The sequence below is a fragment of the Gavialis gangeticus genome, unplaced genomic scaffold, assembly GCF_001723915.1.
Source record: "Gavialis gangeticus isolate Ggan-Ray unplaced genomic scaffold, GavGan_comp1, whole genome shotgun sequence".
In the NCBI taxonomy this organism is placed as follows: Eukaryota; Metazoa; Chordata; order Crocodylia; family Gavialidae; genus Gavialis; species Gavialis gangeticus.
The window spans coordinates 9,322,287-9,335,815 of NW_017729005.1; the positions used below are offsets into that span (position 1 = coordinate 9,322,287).

Here is a 13,529-nt window from a genome sequence, read left to right on the forward strand (position 1 = left end):
TTATTACTTGGGGGGGGGGGTTCCCTGCCACCACTTACGCCGCAGAATTTGCCATCGGTTTCTCTGGTTTTAAATTTTGGCCAGTTAGTGGTGATCAGGACCTGTAATCATCTGCTTTCCCTGCTACCAGGTGCTCCTCCCTGCCACCTGTGCCTCCACCAAGTTCCTTGCTGCCACTTGCTTCACTGCTGTCAGGTAGTGCTGACTGGAGCCTGGCCAATGAGGGATCTAGCACGCTACATTCTCATGCTGGGTCCCTCATCACTGTTTCCAGCTTGTAACGTGCTGGATCCCTCATCAGCATTCTCATTTTGGGTTACTTCTCGCTGCTGCCAGGTCCCTTGCCACTGCATGCTGTGTGCCTTGCCATGTACTGGATCCCTTTCTGCCACTGCTAGGAGTTTCACTGCATGCTGGATCCCTCCCTATTGCTGCCAAGAGCCTCTTTATGCATTGGGTCCCTCACTGCATGCTGGGTCCCTTGTCACTACAGTCAGGTCTCTCCCTGCAGCATGCAGGGTACCTGGCTGACCCCTGGGGGTCTCTCCCCCCAGAGCGCTGGCCAATAGGCCTGTGCGAAGCAGCAGTTATTTGCTTCAGATTCAGATTTGGCTGATTTAGAGGGACAGTGATTTAATTCAGTGATTTGAATCACTGTCCCGATTCTATTCAGATGATTTTGATCTGGAGATTCGGTGCCAATTCAGAGATTCAGCCATAGACTAAACAGGCAGCAGTCCTTGACCACACTGGACAAAGCTGCCTCCAGCTGGTAAGTCTATTGTGGTGGTGGGTGGACGGGGAAGGGAAGGGGCGTGGTGGGGGGGGCAGATCAATGCCCACACAACAAGAGAGGGGCCGGGGCTGGGGCTGGGACAAGCTGCCCAGCCGGGGCACTGGGGACACGGGACTTAGGGAGGGGAACTTCTGGCACTGTGCGCTGCTGGTCCGGGAGCTGTTTTTCTGGTGGCTTCTCCAATGGCTCTTGCCACCAGTCCAGGAGAGCATGGAGGTCCGGGAGACCATGCACTCCACCCACCCTGGCTGGGCAAGAAGTGGCAGGGCATGGGGCGGTGCTGGTGGCAGGGGCTATGGGAAATTTTAGGGTGTCTGTAGCCCCTCCCATAGTCCCTGCTTCACTGCGCTCTGTGGGGTGGGTGCAGCTGGGGCTGTGCTTCAGGCTGGGGCTAGCTACCCAGAGTGCAGGTGGCTGGGTCTAGCCTCCCAGAGCGCAGTCCAGCCCAGCTCAGCCTGCACAGATCCAGGGGCACATGCCCGCTCCCATGCCCTCCTGGACTGGTGGCAAGAGCTGCTGGAGGAGCCCCTGGAAGAGCAGCTCCCAGACCGGATGCACATAGTGGTGGGAGCCCCGCTCCCCAAGTCCTGCACCCCCCCACCCTGGCTGGACAACTTGTCCCAGCCCCAATCCCTCCCTTGCTGTGGGGGCACTGATCTGCCCCCTCCATGTCCCTTCCCTCCCCCCTCCACAACAGACCTACCAGCTAGAGGCAGCTGTGTGCAGTGTGGTTGAGCATTGCTGCCTGTTAGTTTATGGCCGAATTGGTGCTGAATCTCTCCAAATTGATTTGGAGGCTTCCAAATTGATTCAGATCTTTTAATGGGTCTCCCAATTTGAATTTGGAGATCTGGCCGCTGAATTGGGCCAAATGTCCTCTGAATCGAATTGGCTACCAAAGCTTCGCACAGCCCTACTGCCCATCCCTTGTGGACTCCCTCCTTACTATGTGCTGGCTGGCCCCTGCCGGGGGGGGGAGGGCCTGGCTAGCTTCTCCCCACAGCATGCTGGGTGCCTGGCAGGCAGATGATCAGGTTGCTTCCAGCTGCTGCCTGCCTGACAGGTACTGAGGCAACTCAGCATACACTGGCCAAGCTACTTGCACACAGCTCAAAAACACCCAGCAGGCCAAGACCAGGTACCATCCCCTTCAGCATGCAGGGTTTCTAGACAGCATGTGCCAAGTTACTCCGAGCTGCTCCTCAAGCAGCAGATGCTGGACCAACCCAGCACACAGAAAGGGACTTGGCTAGGCTTCCAGCATGCAACAGGTTGGTCTAGCACCTGCTGCTGGGGCTGCAGCTCAGAGCAACTCAGCACGTGCTAGTCAAACCCCACACGCTGTGGGGAAAGTGCCTGGCCAGCACCTGCCAGCTGATTTTGAGCTGCATGCATGGAGTTTCCAACCAGAGGGTGCCAAAGCAACTCAGCACGTGTTGGCAGGCAGCAGCTGGCCTGGAACCCTTCACACTGAGGGGAACTTGGGCACCTTCTGGTGGCTGGCCACATGCATTTTCTGGTTTCAGATAAACCATATGCAATCATAAGATAAGGCTTGATATTCCCCATGTTGAATGGGGGTGCTCATTTTATATTCAAGTAAATGCAGCAATTCTTAGTTTTATGGATTATGCACAAAACAAGAAAACAACAGTTGGCTTTTACTGGGTTGGCAAAATGAAAGTTGACAATGAAGGTTTCTGAATTATTGCAAAAATGTGTTTTGCGAAAGAGGTGAAATACAAAAAAAATCAGATGCTGCCAGGGCTCTAATCTACAACTTAATTCAAGATGCATCCAAACAATACACCAAAACTTTCTCCATCCAGAAGTTTTCAGTGTGTTGCCATCTACTTTTGAGAGACTCATTCGTGAGTCTCACTTAACAACTGCATTTCAGAACAATGCCTACAAAAGGGACTTAAATAAGAAAAAAAATACACAGGACTAATGGATGTTCCCAGGATGTAAATAAAATGTGTACACCAATCTCTTTAAAGTTATCTAGTTGATCATTCACGCATCCTGCAGCATAAAGGACCGAACATGAACAGTGTATATTTAGGAATTAAATGTGCCAGTAGAAATTTCAAGAGGCAGAGAGTGACCAATATAAAGAATTACTTTATATAGTTCATACTCTCATCATAAAAGAGAAAACAGGGTTCACATAAGAAAGTAGACAATAACTTCTTTCACTTCACTCCTCTCCTAAGAAAAATCAGAATCTTCTTTTTCATCATTCTTTTACCAGTCTCTAAATATTGTGCTGTCACTAAGCATAGAACAATGTAGACTTATTCTTCATGCTCACAAATAATTATAAAGGGAAATGGTTCTTTTTGAGTGAAAAAGTATTATGTGAACTTACTTCTCCTGTAGCATAGAAGTCATTTTTCTGATAATCAGGAAATAGCTGGAAAAACTGGATGAGTTCACTAAAATATAAGTAAAAGTATAAAAGGTGCACAGAAATATCTCTCACTCCAAGAAAGAAATGCATTTGAAAGTTGATTTACTCAAAAAAATATAGCAGAATCCCATACTCTTCCTTCTATTTACTGTCAAATACATAGACCTAGACTGTATATAGTGCAGACTTCTTTCCCAGTGTTCACATATTTTCTGGGAAATGTAGCCAATATCAGAGAACAGCAAATCATTTAAGGGAAATTTTCAGTGTTGTGTTTTCTTAATTCTGTATCCAACCAGTAGGTATCATTTGATCTCAGTGGAAATGGATTTTGACAGTTTCATCCAGGAAAGCTATAAGTGATACTGTCAAAGAAAACAGATTTGTCCTTTCAAAAAAGGCAGAGAGGGGAAACTGCAAGTGTTTGACTTATGCCCATGCTGGGAAGGAGGCTATTTTCTCTCTCTGAAGCAAGCATCAAATGTTTTGAAAGTTCAAGGATCCACTCCTAAGATCCTAGCAGCCAGTAAAGTTTGTTAGCATAAGAGAGAAATCAGCAGCAACTACAAAAAATAAGCAGAGGGTGAGGACAGGAGGCTAAAAACTACTACTATTTCTCAGTTTCCTGTAGCTAGACCCAAATATCTGAACATTTTAAACTTGTCTTTCCTTCTTTGCCCTCCCTCTAGATTGTATGTAAGGGGAGTGGGATGCATGAAAAATGTAAAACTTATAAAGGGACAGCTGAAATCAGTTTTCTGCACTACCCTTTGATTAGCTGTTCCCCAGCTCTGACAGCCTGAAGCTATAAAGAACTAAAAACCAGCCATAAACAATGAACGCTTTGAATTAGCTTCTCTTTATGTGTCATGCAAAAAGAGATGTGTCACATGTCAGCAGTAACTAGCCACATAGAGGGTCAGCTGGAATTTGTAATTCTTTCCTAGAAAGAAAGCTAGTAACTAAAAACAGCTCCAAAACTGTTAGGAAATTACATCTTGAATTCCATATTAAAGTCAAGATATCTGCTAATTAAGCAAAAAAAGTATCTAAGCACATGAACGCCACATGCCCCCAGAGGTTGGGTGGGGCACAGCGAGCTTCTACAGGCAGTGGCGGTGCCAGCGGTGGCCGGAGCATGGCAGAGGCAAGTGGGGAGCTACCACAGGTAGCCACAGTGCTGTTGGCAGGGTGGGGGGAGGAGTGGCAGGTGCCGACCAATGGTCAGCAACCACCCGCAGACACTGCTGGCAGCATCAGCAGCAGCCAGCAGTGATGGTGGACCACCTGCAGATGCTGCCAGCAGTGTTGGCGGCAAGGGGGTGGTGAGTGGCAGCAGCGCCTTTTCACAAGGGGTGCACTGCCGCACTCAGGTGGTCGCCAATGTCTAAGCATGTTTGAACATATGGTGCATCATAGGAGAAAGGTGTGAGCTGGGGCTCCATCATGCCAGGAGAAAAGCATTGTGGCCTAACCCAACAGAATATAGCAACCTGACTGCTCAGTAGCCTGTAGAGTCAAATCTCACTTACTGAGACAATTCATTTTGATGAAAAGCAAATATTCCTCATGTAAGTAATTTAGATCCCCCTGCTACTGATCCCATTCTGCAAAAGCACCACTGGAAGGGAATGATTCAATTTCTGCTCTACTCAGGAAATGCAACAAAATCACTATATCCTTCTATATAGGAGCAGGGCATCCATTTTGAATAAGTTACCCATCCGATAAAATCCTGTCTTGCAATTAAAAGCATTCAAGCTGACACAGTGTCCTATTGAAGATCCCAAACTTCACTGTGCAGAATCAAGACCTAAAATCCTACTTACTCTGGAAATCCCTAGCAACCATTTTAAGACGGGAAAAAAGGCAATGTTTGGAGATAAACAACTGAAAAATGGTAAGAGAAATGGTCATTTTGATTAAAGAGCATGAATAGAAATAAGCATTTAACCAAAAATGGCAGTAGAATGAGCAGGGGCAGAGATTTAAACATCAGGCAGACCTTATGGAAAGCTTCAAAACATGCTAAAGAAATTGTGTTTAGACCCTATTTCTGGTACCAATTACAAGATCAGAATTAGAAATAGACATATACCCACCCTTCATTTTTTCACATCTTGTAAGACCACCATCCCCCTTGACCACAAGTTTTCAGTTTTGATTTCTGTTTTATTTTGTTTCAGTAACCCATGATTCAGCAACCTATGGCCCACAGGCCAGATCCAGGCTGCAGAACATTTGGTCTGGTCCACAGACATGGGACTTCAGCAGCAATCACTTCCTCATGCCACAGCAGAGAAAAGCATCAGTGATGGCTGGGTCTTAGTGCCCTTCCACCTCTGCACCAAACTAGGGCAATCTGGCTCACAGCCTTGGAAGGCTGCTGACCACTGCAGTAACCAATAGGTATAACAAACAGTTAGGTTCTCTACAAACATTACTGAATACTGCAATATTCATACTATTTGCTTAAACTGATAACCCCAGTAAAACTAAATAAACTTGTAAGTGTACTCACAAGTCATGATTAAAATAAAAATCAAGTGAAGATTTTTGTAATAAGAGGAAGAGCATTTTACAGGAGAAAGCTGCCGGCAACTAAAGATTTCAGCATTGTCTAGGAGATAGCAGCAGTGCTAACTCTTAGGAATTTCAGAGGAACAGGGAAAACATGAACTCATGGGGCACAACTTACCTGTATAAATCTCTTCCTACATCATCTTGGTTAACTGCATATCCTGTATCATCAGTAAAACTAAAGCCAGTCCCAAGCTAATAAAAACACAAAAATGCATGAAATTGAAGAGGTAAATGTCTGGTTCTAGCTCTATAACGCATTTGTTATCACATAGCAAAATAAGGTTCTGCCAAGCATGTGTTTTCTCTAAAACTAGTACAAGCCTTTATACTAGAAAGAGTCAAAGGAATTTAAATAAGAATGAAATAATTTTGGTCCTTTTACAATAATACAGTTTTTAAAGCATATCTTGTAAAATAATTTGTGAATTTTAGACAATGAATTAAAGGATTATACTACATTCATCACAATACAGCGTGAAGAAAATCTTTCGGAACCAAAGTGATGCGACTTGCATTTGTCACGTGGTCCTTTCTCCCTTTCACTACCCAGGAAAAAACATGAGTTAAAACAAAGCTACTCTATTAAGCCACAGAAGTAAACAGTCAGAAAAAAGCCAGATTTTTAGAACTAGAGGCATGAATTTGTGAATGCAAAATGTATGTCTAATTAGTATCTGAAACTGGAATGAGGTATACATATGCAGTTTTATATGCACATGCAAATACACAATATATATGATTCAGAAACTCACTTATGTCTAAAGAACTGATTACCACAAAAGTGTTTTTAAAAAGATCTTGAAAGAAGCAGTGTTGTATAAACATAATGACTTAAACATACAAAGCAACAAATCAATATTTATTTTTTGTACTTACTGGATTGTCAATATAAAGCATGGAAAACTTGGATGTCCAAGGAAACTTTCATTAAGACGCTGTTAACAGATAAAGTATTACAGTTAGCCATTACTGCTTTTTATAATAATTTAATCAAGTTTTTCTATGAAAAAAACCCACTAGTAAAAGTTTCTACCACTTATGTCCATCCTAAATCAAAAGTTAAATATGTTTCTATAACTCATTTGGACAATGTGTTGGAAGTAACATTAATATCATCAATCTGTTTATGAAAGTAAGTTAAAAAAGAAATGTGGCAGCTACCAAACCTGGCTAGTGGACATATCAATATGAGATACTTAATGCATAGGACTAAGTACAGACAAAAAGCCCGAGGCTGAATCGATTCAGTTTTTGCAGGTTAATCTAAACTGCAGATATTAAACTGAGAAACAACTGGACACATATTTACTTTTGATTCAGGAAATACAGCCACATGCCTGCATTGGCTCAGGCCAGAAACTGGGGTATGCTAAAACACGGCTCTCTGGTATGTAGCCAGTATGGGCCATGTGTTCAATTCCTCTTCCTGCTGCCGCTGAGGTTTCTGCGATTTGTAGTCCAGAATCACAGAAGCAGAACTCTGCAGAGTCACTCGTCACTTCCTCCTCCTGCTTCCAGGTGCCTGTGGGATTTGTAGTCCACAGTCGCAGCCAGCAGTAAGTTTCAATAAGTTTAACAGCTGGGCAGCTCTGTACTTGGGGGAAGGTGGGTTTAATTCCCCTCCCTGACCCCAGCTAGGGTTTGCTTTCTCTGCTAGAGCAGACAGCCCAGCCCAGCCCAGGGCTGGAAAGCATGCTGGGAGGCTGTGTGGCTTGAAGCAGGAAGGGGTCTGTAACAGAAGTTTCATACACTGGTTTGACCTAAATTAGTTAAGTCTGATACTACATCCAGTTAGGTTTATCTTAAACCAGTTTCGCCCATTTTAAAAGTGGTTTATGTGCACTGAACTTCTGTTCTGCTACAGGTTTAAATCAGTTTCTGATTACTTAAGTGGCTTTATGCGTAATTTTTGTCCCAAGCCCAGAAGACTAATTCTACTGCAGGTTAGGGCAGCTGGTGAAAACCGGGCTAATGCACAGTAGATTTAATCTAATGTGCATTAACGTCACTTAAAAAGTATTAATCTGTGCTAATGCACAATAGCACTGATTACATCGCAATAAGTTTAGTATCTGTTATTACAGATACTAAACTTAATGTGCTTTATTTATGGTGCATTAATGAATATGTAGATGTAGAAACCTCCTCCAGTCTGGCCACAATTATAACCCTTTGAAAAATCAGAAGTTTGCATATGGGCAGCAGAAACTTTATATAATACAGCAAATAAATCTCTCTGAAGTTTCTATTCTTGCCAAGAATGCTCTAACTTTTCTTAGCACCTAATGCTGACCAGACTGCATGTGTATCATGCTGTACACCAAATTATATGTGTGACACTGAAAGTGCAGAAGAGAGAGAAACAATTCCATGACCAGCAGTATCCAATAAAGAGCATTGTTACAGAAAAATAAACTCTTTCAGAATTCACAAATACAAGCAATGCTTACATCTGAGATTCTGGTCAACAACATACGGTCCATGTTCAACAAAAATTCCAAACATGGATGTACCTCCTGGTCCTCCTTGGAGCCAAAGTACAACAGGAGCATTCTCTGGCTGTATCTATATGGAAAGATAATGGAGCACACTGTTCTACTATGTGAAAAGAAGTGGTGTTCATTACTACCTCAATTTATCTGAATAGGCTAAGTGTCTTATAAATCCACGTGGTATGTCTAATTCACTTATAATGTGATACTTATCCAAAAAAACTTGCCACTAAAACAGGCCAGATAACTTCTATCTACATGGGATTCAGAATAGATGGATGGCAAAGGAAGACTATGGAATAAGGATTCCCACTCCAGGTGCAAAGAATAATTGTGATTTATGTTGGTGGCAGCTCCTACATAACTGACTCCAGAAAAGTTCAGGGAAAGAATTAAGAAGCATTATATTTACTTATGATTCACATGAGACCCCCCTCCTAATGACTTCAGTCATAGATCAGACCCCATTCTACCAGATACTATACTGAACACAGAGAAAACAGACTATGCCACAAACAGCCTAAAATCTCACTATGAGATGAGACACTACAGGTGAATACAGACTGATGTGGGAAGTATATTAAGAAAATGCTGCAATAACTGAAAAGAGCAGAGGAGGGAATGTGATATTTCCTGGCTGTTTCTAGCCAATTACATTTGATGTACTATTTCATATAATAGTTTCTAGCAAATTCCATTTTATTTATGGAAGCACACTGGGTTCTAAGAACCACAGGTAAATTTTTAAGCTATTTTCATTGATATTTATTTTAAAAATTCCTTTATGGAAAGGAAAAAATAAATCTTGCAAAATAAAAAGTACTTCACAGGGTCATATGGTTTTCCTCTTTTTGCTTAATAGATTACTGGTCTTTCAATAAAGTGCCTTCTACCCTAAAAAAATTATTTAAGGGCAACTATGCATGTATACGTCTACATTCAAGGGTTCATGTTCTGTCCACTGAGTTCTTCTGGTGCCACCTGCAGGCCAATTTGCATAGCAATTTAATTTTTTTTAAGTTAAAGCAGTTAAAACTAAGAGAGTAAAGAAAAATATATCTTACTGTATTTTACTTTTGCTGTCTAATAAAAAAATATTTTTTGAAAATACATAGTAAGAGCTGTTAATTAGGTATTTCACAACAAAATTTAACTATCATCAACTTTAAATAGTGACACTGTGCTAGGACAGTAGCATAACTGAAGGGGGTGACCAGGGCAGCAGCCCCATAAACCACCTTAGAGGCAAGAGAGGGTTCAAAAATAGCCACCAACCCTGGCTGGCAGCTGGCTGTGCTCACACTGCCATCAGCATAACAGCCAGCACTGCCCTGTTCACCACCATTGCCCAGAGCAAAAGTTCTTTCTGGTTAGCTGGTTTCTTCTGCAGGCCATTTTATATAAGTAATCCTGGCCAATAAATACTGCTAAATAAATAATCCTATGAGTTCCCAAAATATTTAATGGAAAGACGGTCTATATCAGTAGTCACCAACCAGTTGATCACAATAACTGGTCGATTGCGGCACCTCTCATAGTCGATCTCAGTCTGGGGGGGCTGAGCACACACACATATGTGCACATACTTAGGCCCCGAGACAGAGATTCAGAGCAGCAGCTGCTTCAAAAGCGGTGCAATGCCATATGCATCCCACCACTGGGGTGAGCCGTGCCCTCTGCCACTGGGGCCAGGTCAGGTGAGTGGGACGATCCCCCTCCATGCCCTGCCATGCCCTCTGTTGCCAGGTGAGTGGGGCCCCATCCAGGCTGGGTGGTGGGAGGATCGGAGCCTGGGAGGCTTGTCCAGGTGTGCGTGGGTGCGGGGGACCTCCCACAGGTGCACACAGCCTGGTGGAGGCTTGCAGGGCATATGCACCCTCCCAATCTGTGCACAGGGTGGAGGCAGCTGCCACTGTGTGCTGGGCTCTGCACCCTGAGCCATGCTGCAGCTGCCCTGGGACCAACGTAACACCACATGCATCCCACCCCTGGGTAGGCGGTGCAGCTCAGCCCAGCAGCGGGATGCACATGGTATTGGGCCATGATCGTGCCATCGTGAGGCAGAGGCAGCTGCAGCGGGGCTTGGGGTGTGAAGCCCCCAGTGCCCAGCGGCAGCCACCTCCACCCCATGCATAGATTGGGGGGGGGACATGCCCCCTGGGCCTCCACCAGGGTCTGTGCAGCAGCGGCAGCCCCACCGTGCACCTGGACGAGCCACCCAGGCTCAGCTCCTTCCACCACCTAGCCCAGCTGGGGCCCTACTCACACCTGCCCCTGCCTCTGCCTCTGCCTCACACCATGGAGGCCTTGATCTGCCCCCCACACCTCTTCCCTTCCCCACAGACTAACCCACTGTGTGTTAATCTGGCTCTGCGTGCTAGCAATGCTTTCTTGGAGGAGAGGAAATAATCTTTAGCTAAAACACTTGCAATGTCTATACCATTAAGAATCATAGCCTATTTTAAATGGTTTTCCTCAAGAAAATATATAAACAAGAATATATAGCCAACCATTTCAAAACAGTCTGGATTAAAACAACCAAAACTGTTCTAGATTATTTTGTGGTAACCTAACTATACAGCACAACAAGTACAGCTAGAGCCAAACAGCAAAGTAATACGTAAGGCCAAACATGAGTCAGCCTTGACAAGTTTATAGTAAATAAGTGAGACTAAGTAGCTACCCCAGTTCCAATAGCCTCATAATTAGAATAGTAAATAGTTGTATGAAATGTAAAAACATCAAGTGTTTGCAGACATGTTAACCTTTTGGCGGTAGTTGTTCAGGTCTGGCTAAGCAAGTCTTCTGACCTTAGTCCAATTCACTACTTAATATCATTCCATTAACTATATTGCAAAGGCTTTTGCTCTGGGAAACTGAGCAATTCTAATCCTGGTAACATGACTTTGCATTTCCACGTGAAGATGTAATCCTGAATTAAACTAGTACAGCACAATAATAGCCTTTCAGACATGAATGACTGGTGCCTCCCGAGACTGCGGTGGCACCATTTCTAGGCAGCAGCATTGGCGGCAAGTGGGACCGCCTGCAGATGGCAGTGGTGGTGGTGGCGGGGGGATGGGGGTGGCGAGCAGGGACTGCCCGCAGACACTGGTGGCAGCAGTGAGGCGGGGGGCAGGGGGCGAGCAGCAACCGCCCACAGAAACTGGCAGCAGCCAGTTTCATGGGGGGGCACACGCCCTCCTGTGCTCCTCCTACTTGTTGCCTATGCTTTCAGACAAAAAGAAAAACAGTGCTAAAGATGGTAAAGTTTGGGGGGGTTGTTTGGTTTTAAGGTTTTTTCTGTTTTGTTTTGTTGGGGTTTTTTTACACACTTTGGACGCCACACATTTTACATCCTCACAAGAGACTTGTCTTGCTAATCGTCTGAAAAATGCCAGTGGTTAAACAACATACAGTAGATTGCCAATTATCCAAACTATCCAATAGTTATATGAACACAGAATGTGCTGCCAAACTGTGTGGTACAAGAGTACAAGATGACTAAAACAAAGAGCAATGCTTTAACAATTGAAGAACGACTTGAAATGATCAACAAACTGAAAAAGCATGTATATGTATATTATTACCTATCTAATAACATGTTTCAATAACTAAAGTGTTTGATTTTATAAACAGATTTTGGTCCCAATTAGTTTTGATAATTGGCTTTCCACTGTACTTCTGTCCTCAGGGATGTAGGGAGAAGCTGCAATCTCAAAACATTAAATGATTCTGCACGCTAATAAACACTTGGAGCAGAACAAAGCAAGGTGTGAATAAATACTCAGGTTAAAAAGTTAGATGAGGACTTTTCCTTTAAAAAATGGCCTGTCAGTTTTTGGAGAATAATGACAAGCTTTTCATTTTATATATGACGTAATAGTTATAATTAAACCCTAGTAGGACAATTCTCAACAAGGCTCAGAAGAGGACAGAAAGAGTACAAGACAGAAGATGACAAATTATAAAGGACGTTAGTGAGACCAATGATAAAGAAGAGAATAACACTGAGAATATATAATTAGCCAAGGGAAATTTGCAACAAGGAAAGTGAAGTCCTGATAACCTTTTCATTCCTGCAATCACCTTTTTCTAGAAAGCTGCTTAAATTAGAAAAAGCCCCTAGGGCATAGTTTCTCCACATTGCACAAGTTTGATATACATGCACAAGCTGATCTGGGATCTTTTTTAACTTTATAAGCCAACCTGCAGAAATTTCAAGCCAACCCACAACCAGTTTGAATATGCGAGGAAGCAAACCTTTAAAGAGGAGAATATTGTGTAGTTTGGACACAGCTGAATAGACACTAACCCTCAGTACCCTTGGTGTAGCTTGCACTATGCCTAATATCTAATGTACAGTGGTGTTATTCTAAAATGTCAGCTTTCTTCTGTGAAATCAAAGAGCAAAGCCATCAAGGAGGGAGTTATTTGTCTGGTGTTTTTTTAGGCTGTACAGGAAGGAACATCTCTCATGGCATATCACAGAGTAACTTTACCTGAGCAGGGAAGAACCAGAAGAAGAGATTGCTGTTATGAGTCTTGTTCACTGTGAGATTGCTAGAGTAACTCTTCACACTTGCTCCTGGAAGAGGACCTACCAAACTTAACTGCCTTCCTAAGAACGATACAGAATTCAAATAAGCATTAAGAAAGATACATACTATCCAGTTTCATAAGTCACTGGAACTTGCTGGTCCTTTCCTCACAAAAGAGGTGATCAAGGAGGGTAAGTTCAGAACCCTCCCTCCTACAGCAAACACCACCAGCAAGCTTCTTTGTTTGATGACGGTCACCTCCAGAACCAGGGCCGCTCGTAACACAGCAGTACCAGTTCCTCCAGTCCAGCTGGAGAACAAGTACGAGGCCCTGGCAACTATGGAGGAGAAGGAAGGAGAGGAGGAAACCGGAGAGGAGGCAACTCCACGCTCTCCACGTTCCAAGCAGGCTGAAGGAGATAAGCAGGCCAGGAGGAAAAAGCGTCGAGTGATCATCATAGGCAACTCCATTCTGAGAGGTACAGAGGGCCCCATCTGTCACCAGCACCCCTCAACACACGAGGTCTACTGCCTACCTGGAGCAAAGATTCAGGACGTGAAGGGGATGATCCAAGACATGATCCAGCCCACCAATTACTACCCCATGGTCCTAATTCATGTGGGTACTAATGATTCGGCCAGGAGAAGCCCGGATCGCCTGATGACAGACTACCATGCTCTGGGGTGCGTGCTAAAGGAGATAG

The 13,529-nt window shown here is 44.0% G+C and overlaps 1 protein-coding gene across 1 annotated transcript in view; it reads right to left on the bottom strand.

Moving 5' to 3' along the window:
- CPVL (carboxypeptidase, vitellogenic like) overlaps positions 1-13,529 on the bottom strand; it is a 158,024-nt gene that overhangs the window by 105,171 nt on the left and 39,324 nt on the right. Inside the window, 5 exon segments of the mRNA XM_019508549.1 lie at positions 3,168-3,234; positions 5,908-5,984; positions 6,669-6,727; positions 8,243-8,357; positions 12,787-12,950. Of these exon segments, the coding sequence (XP_019364094.1) occupies positions 3,168-3,234; positions 5,908-5,984; positions 6,669-6,727; positions 8,243-8,357; positions 12,787-12,950 (482 nt within the window).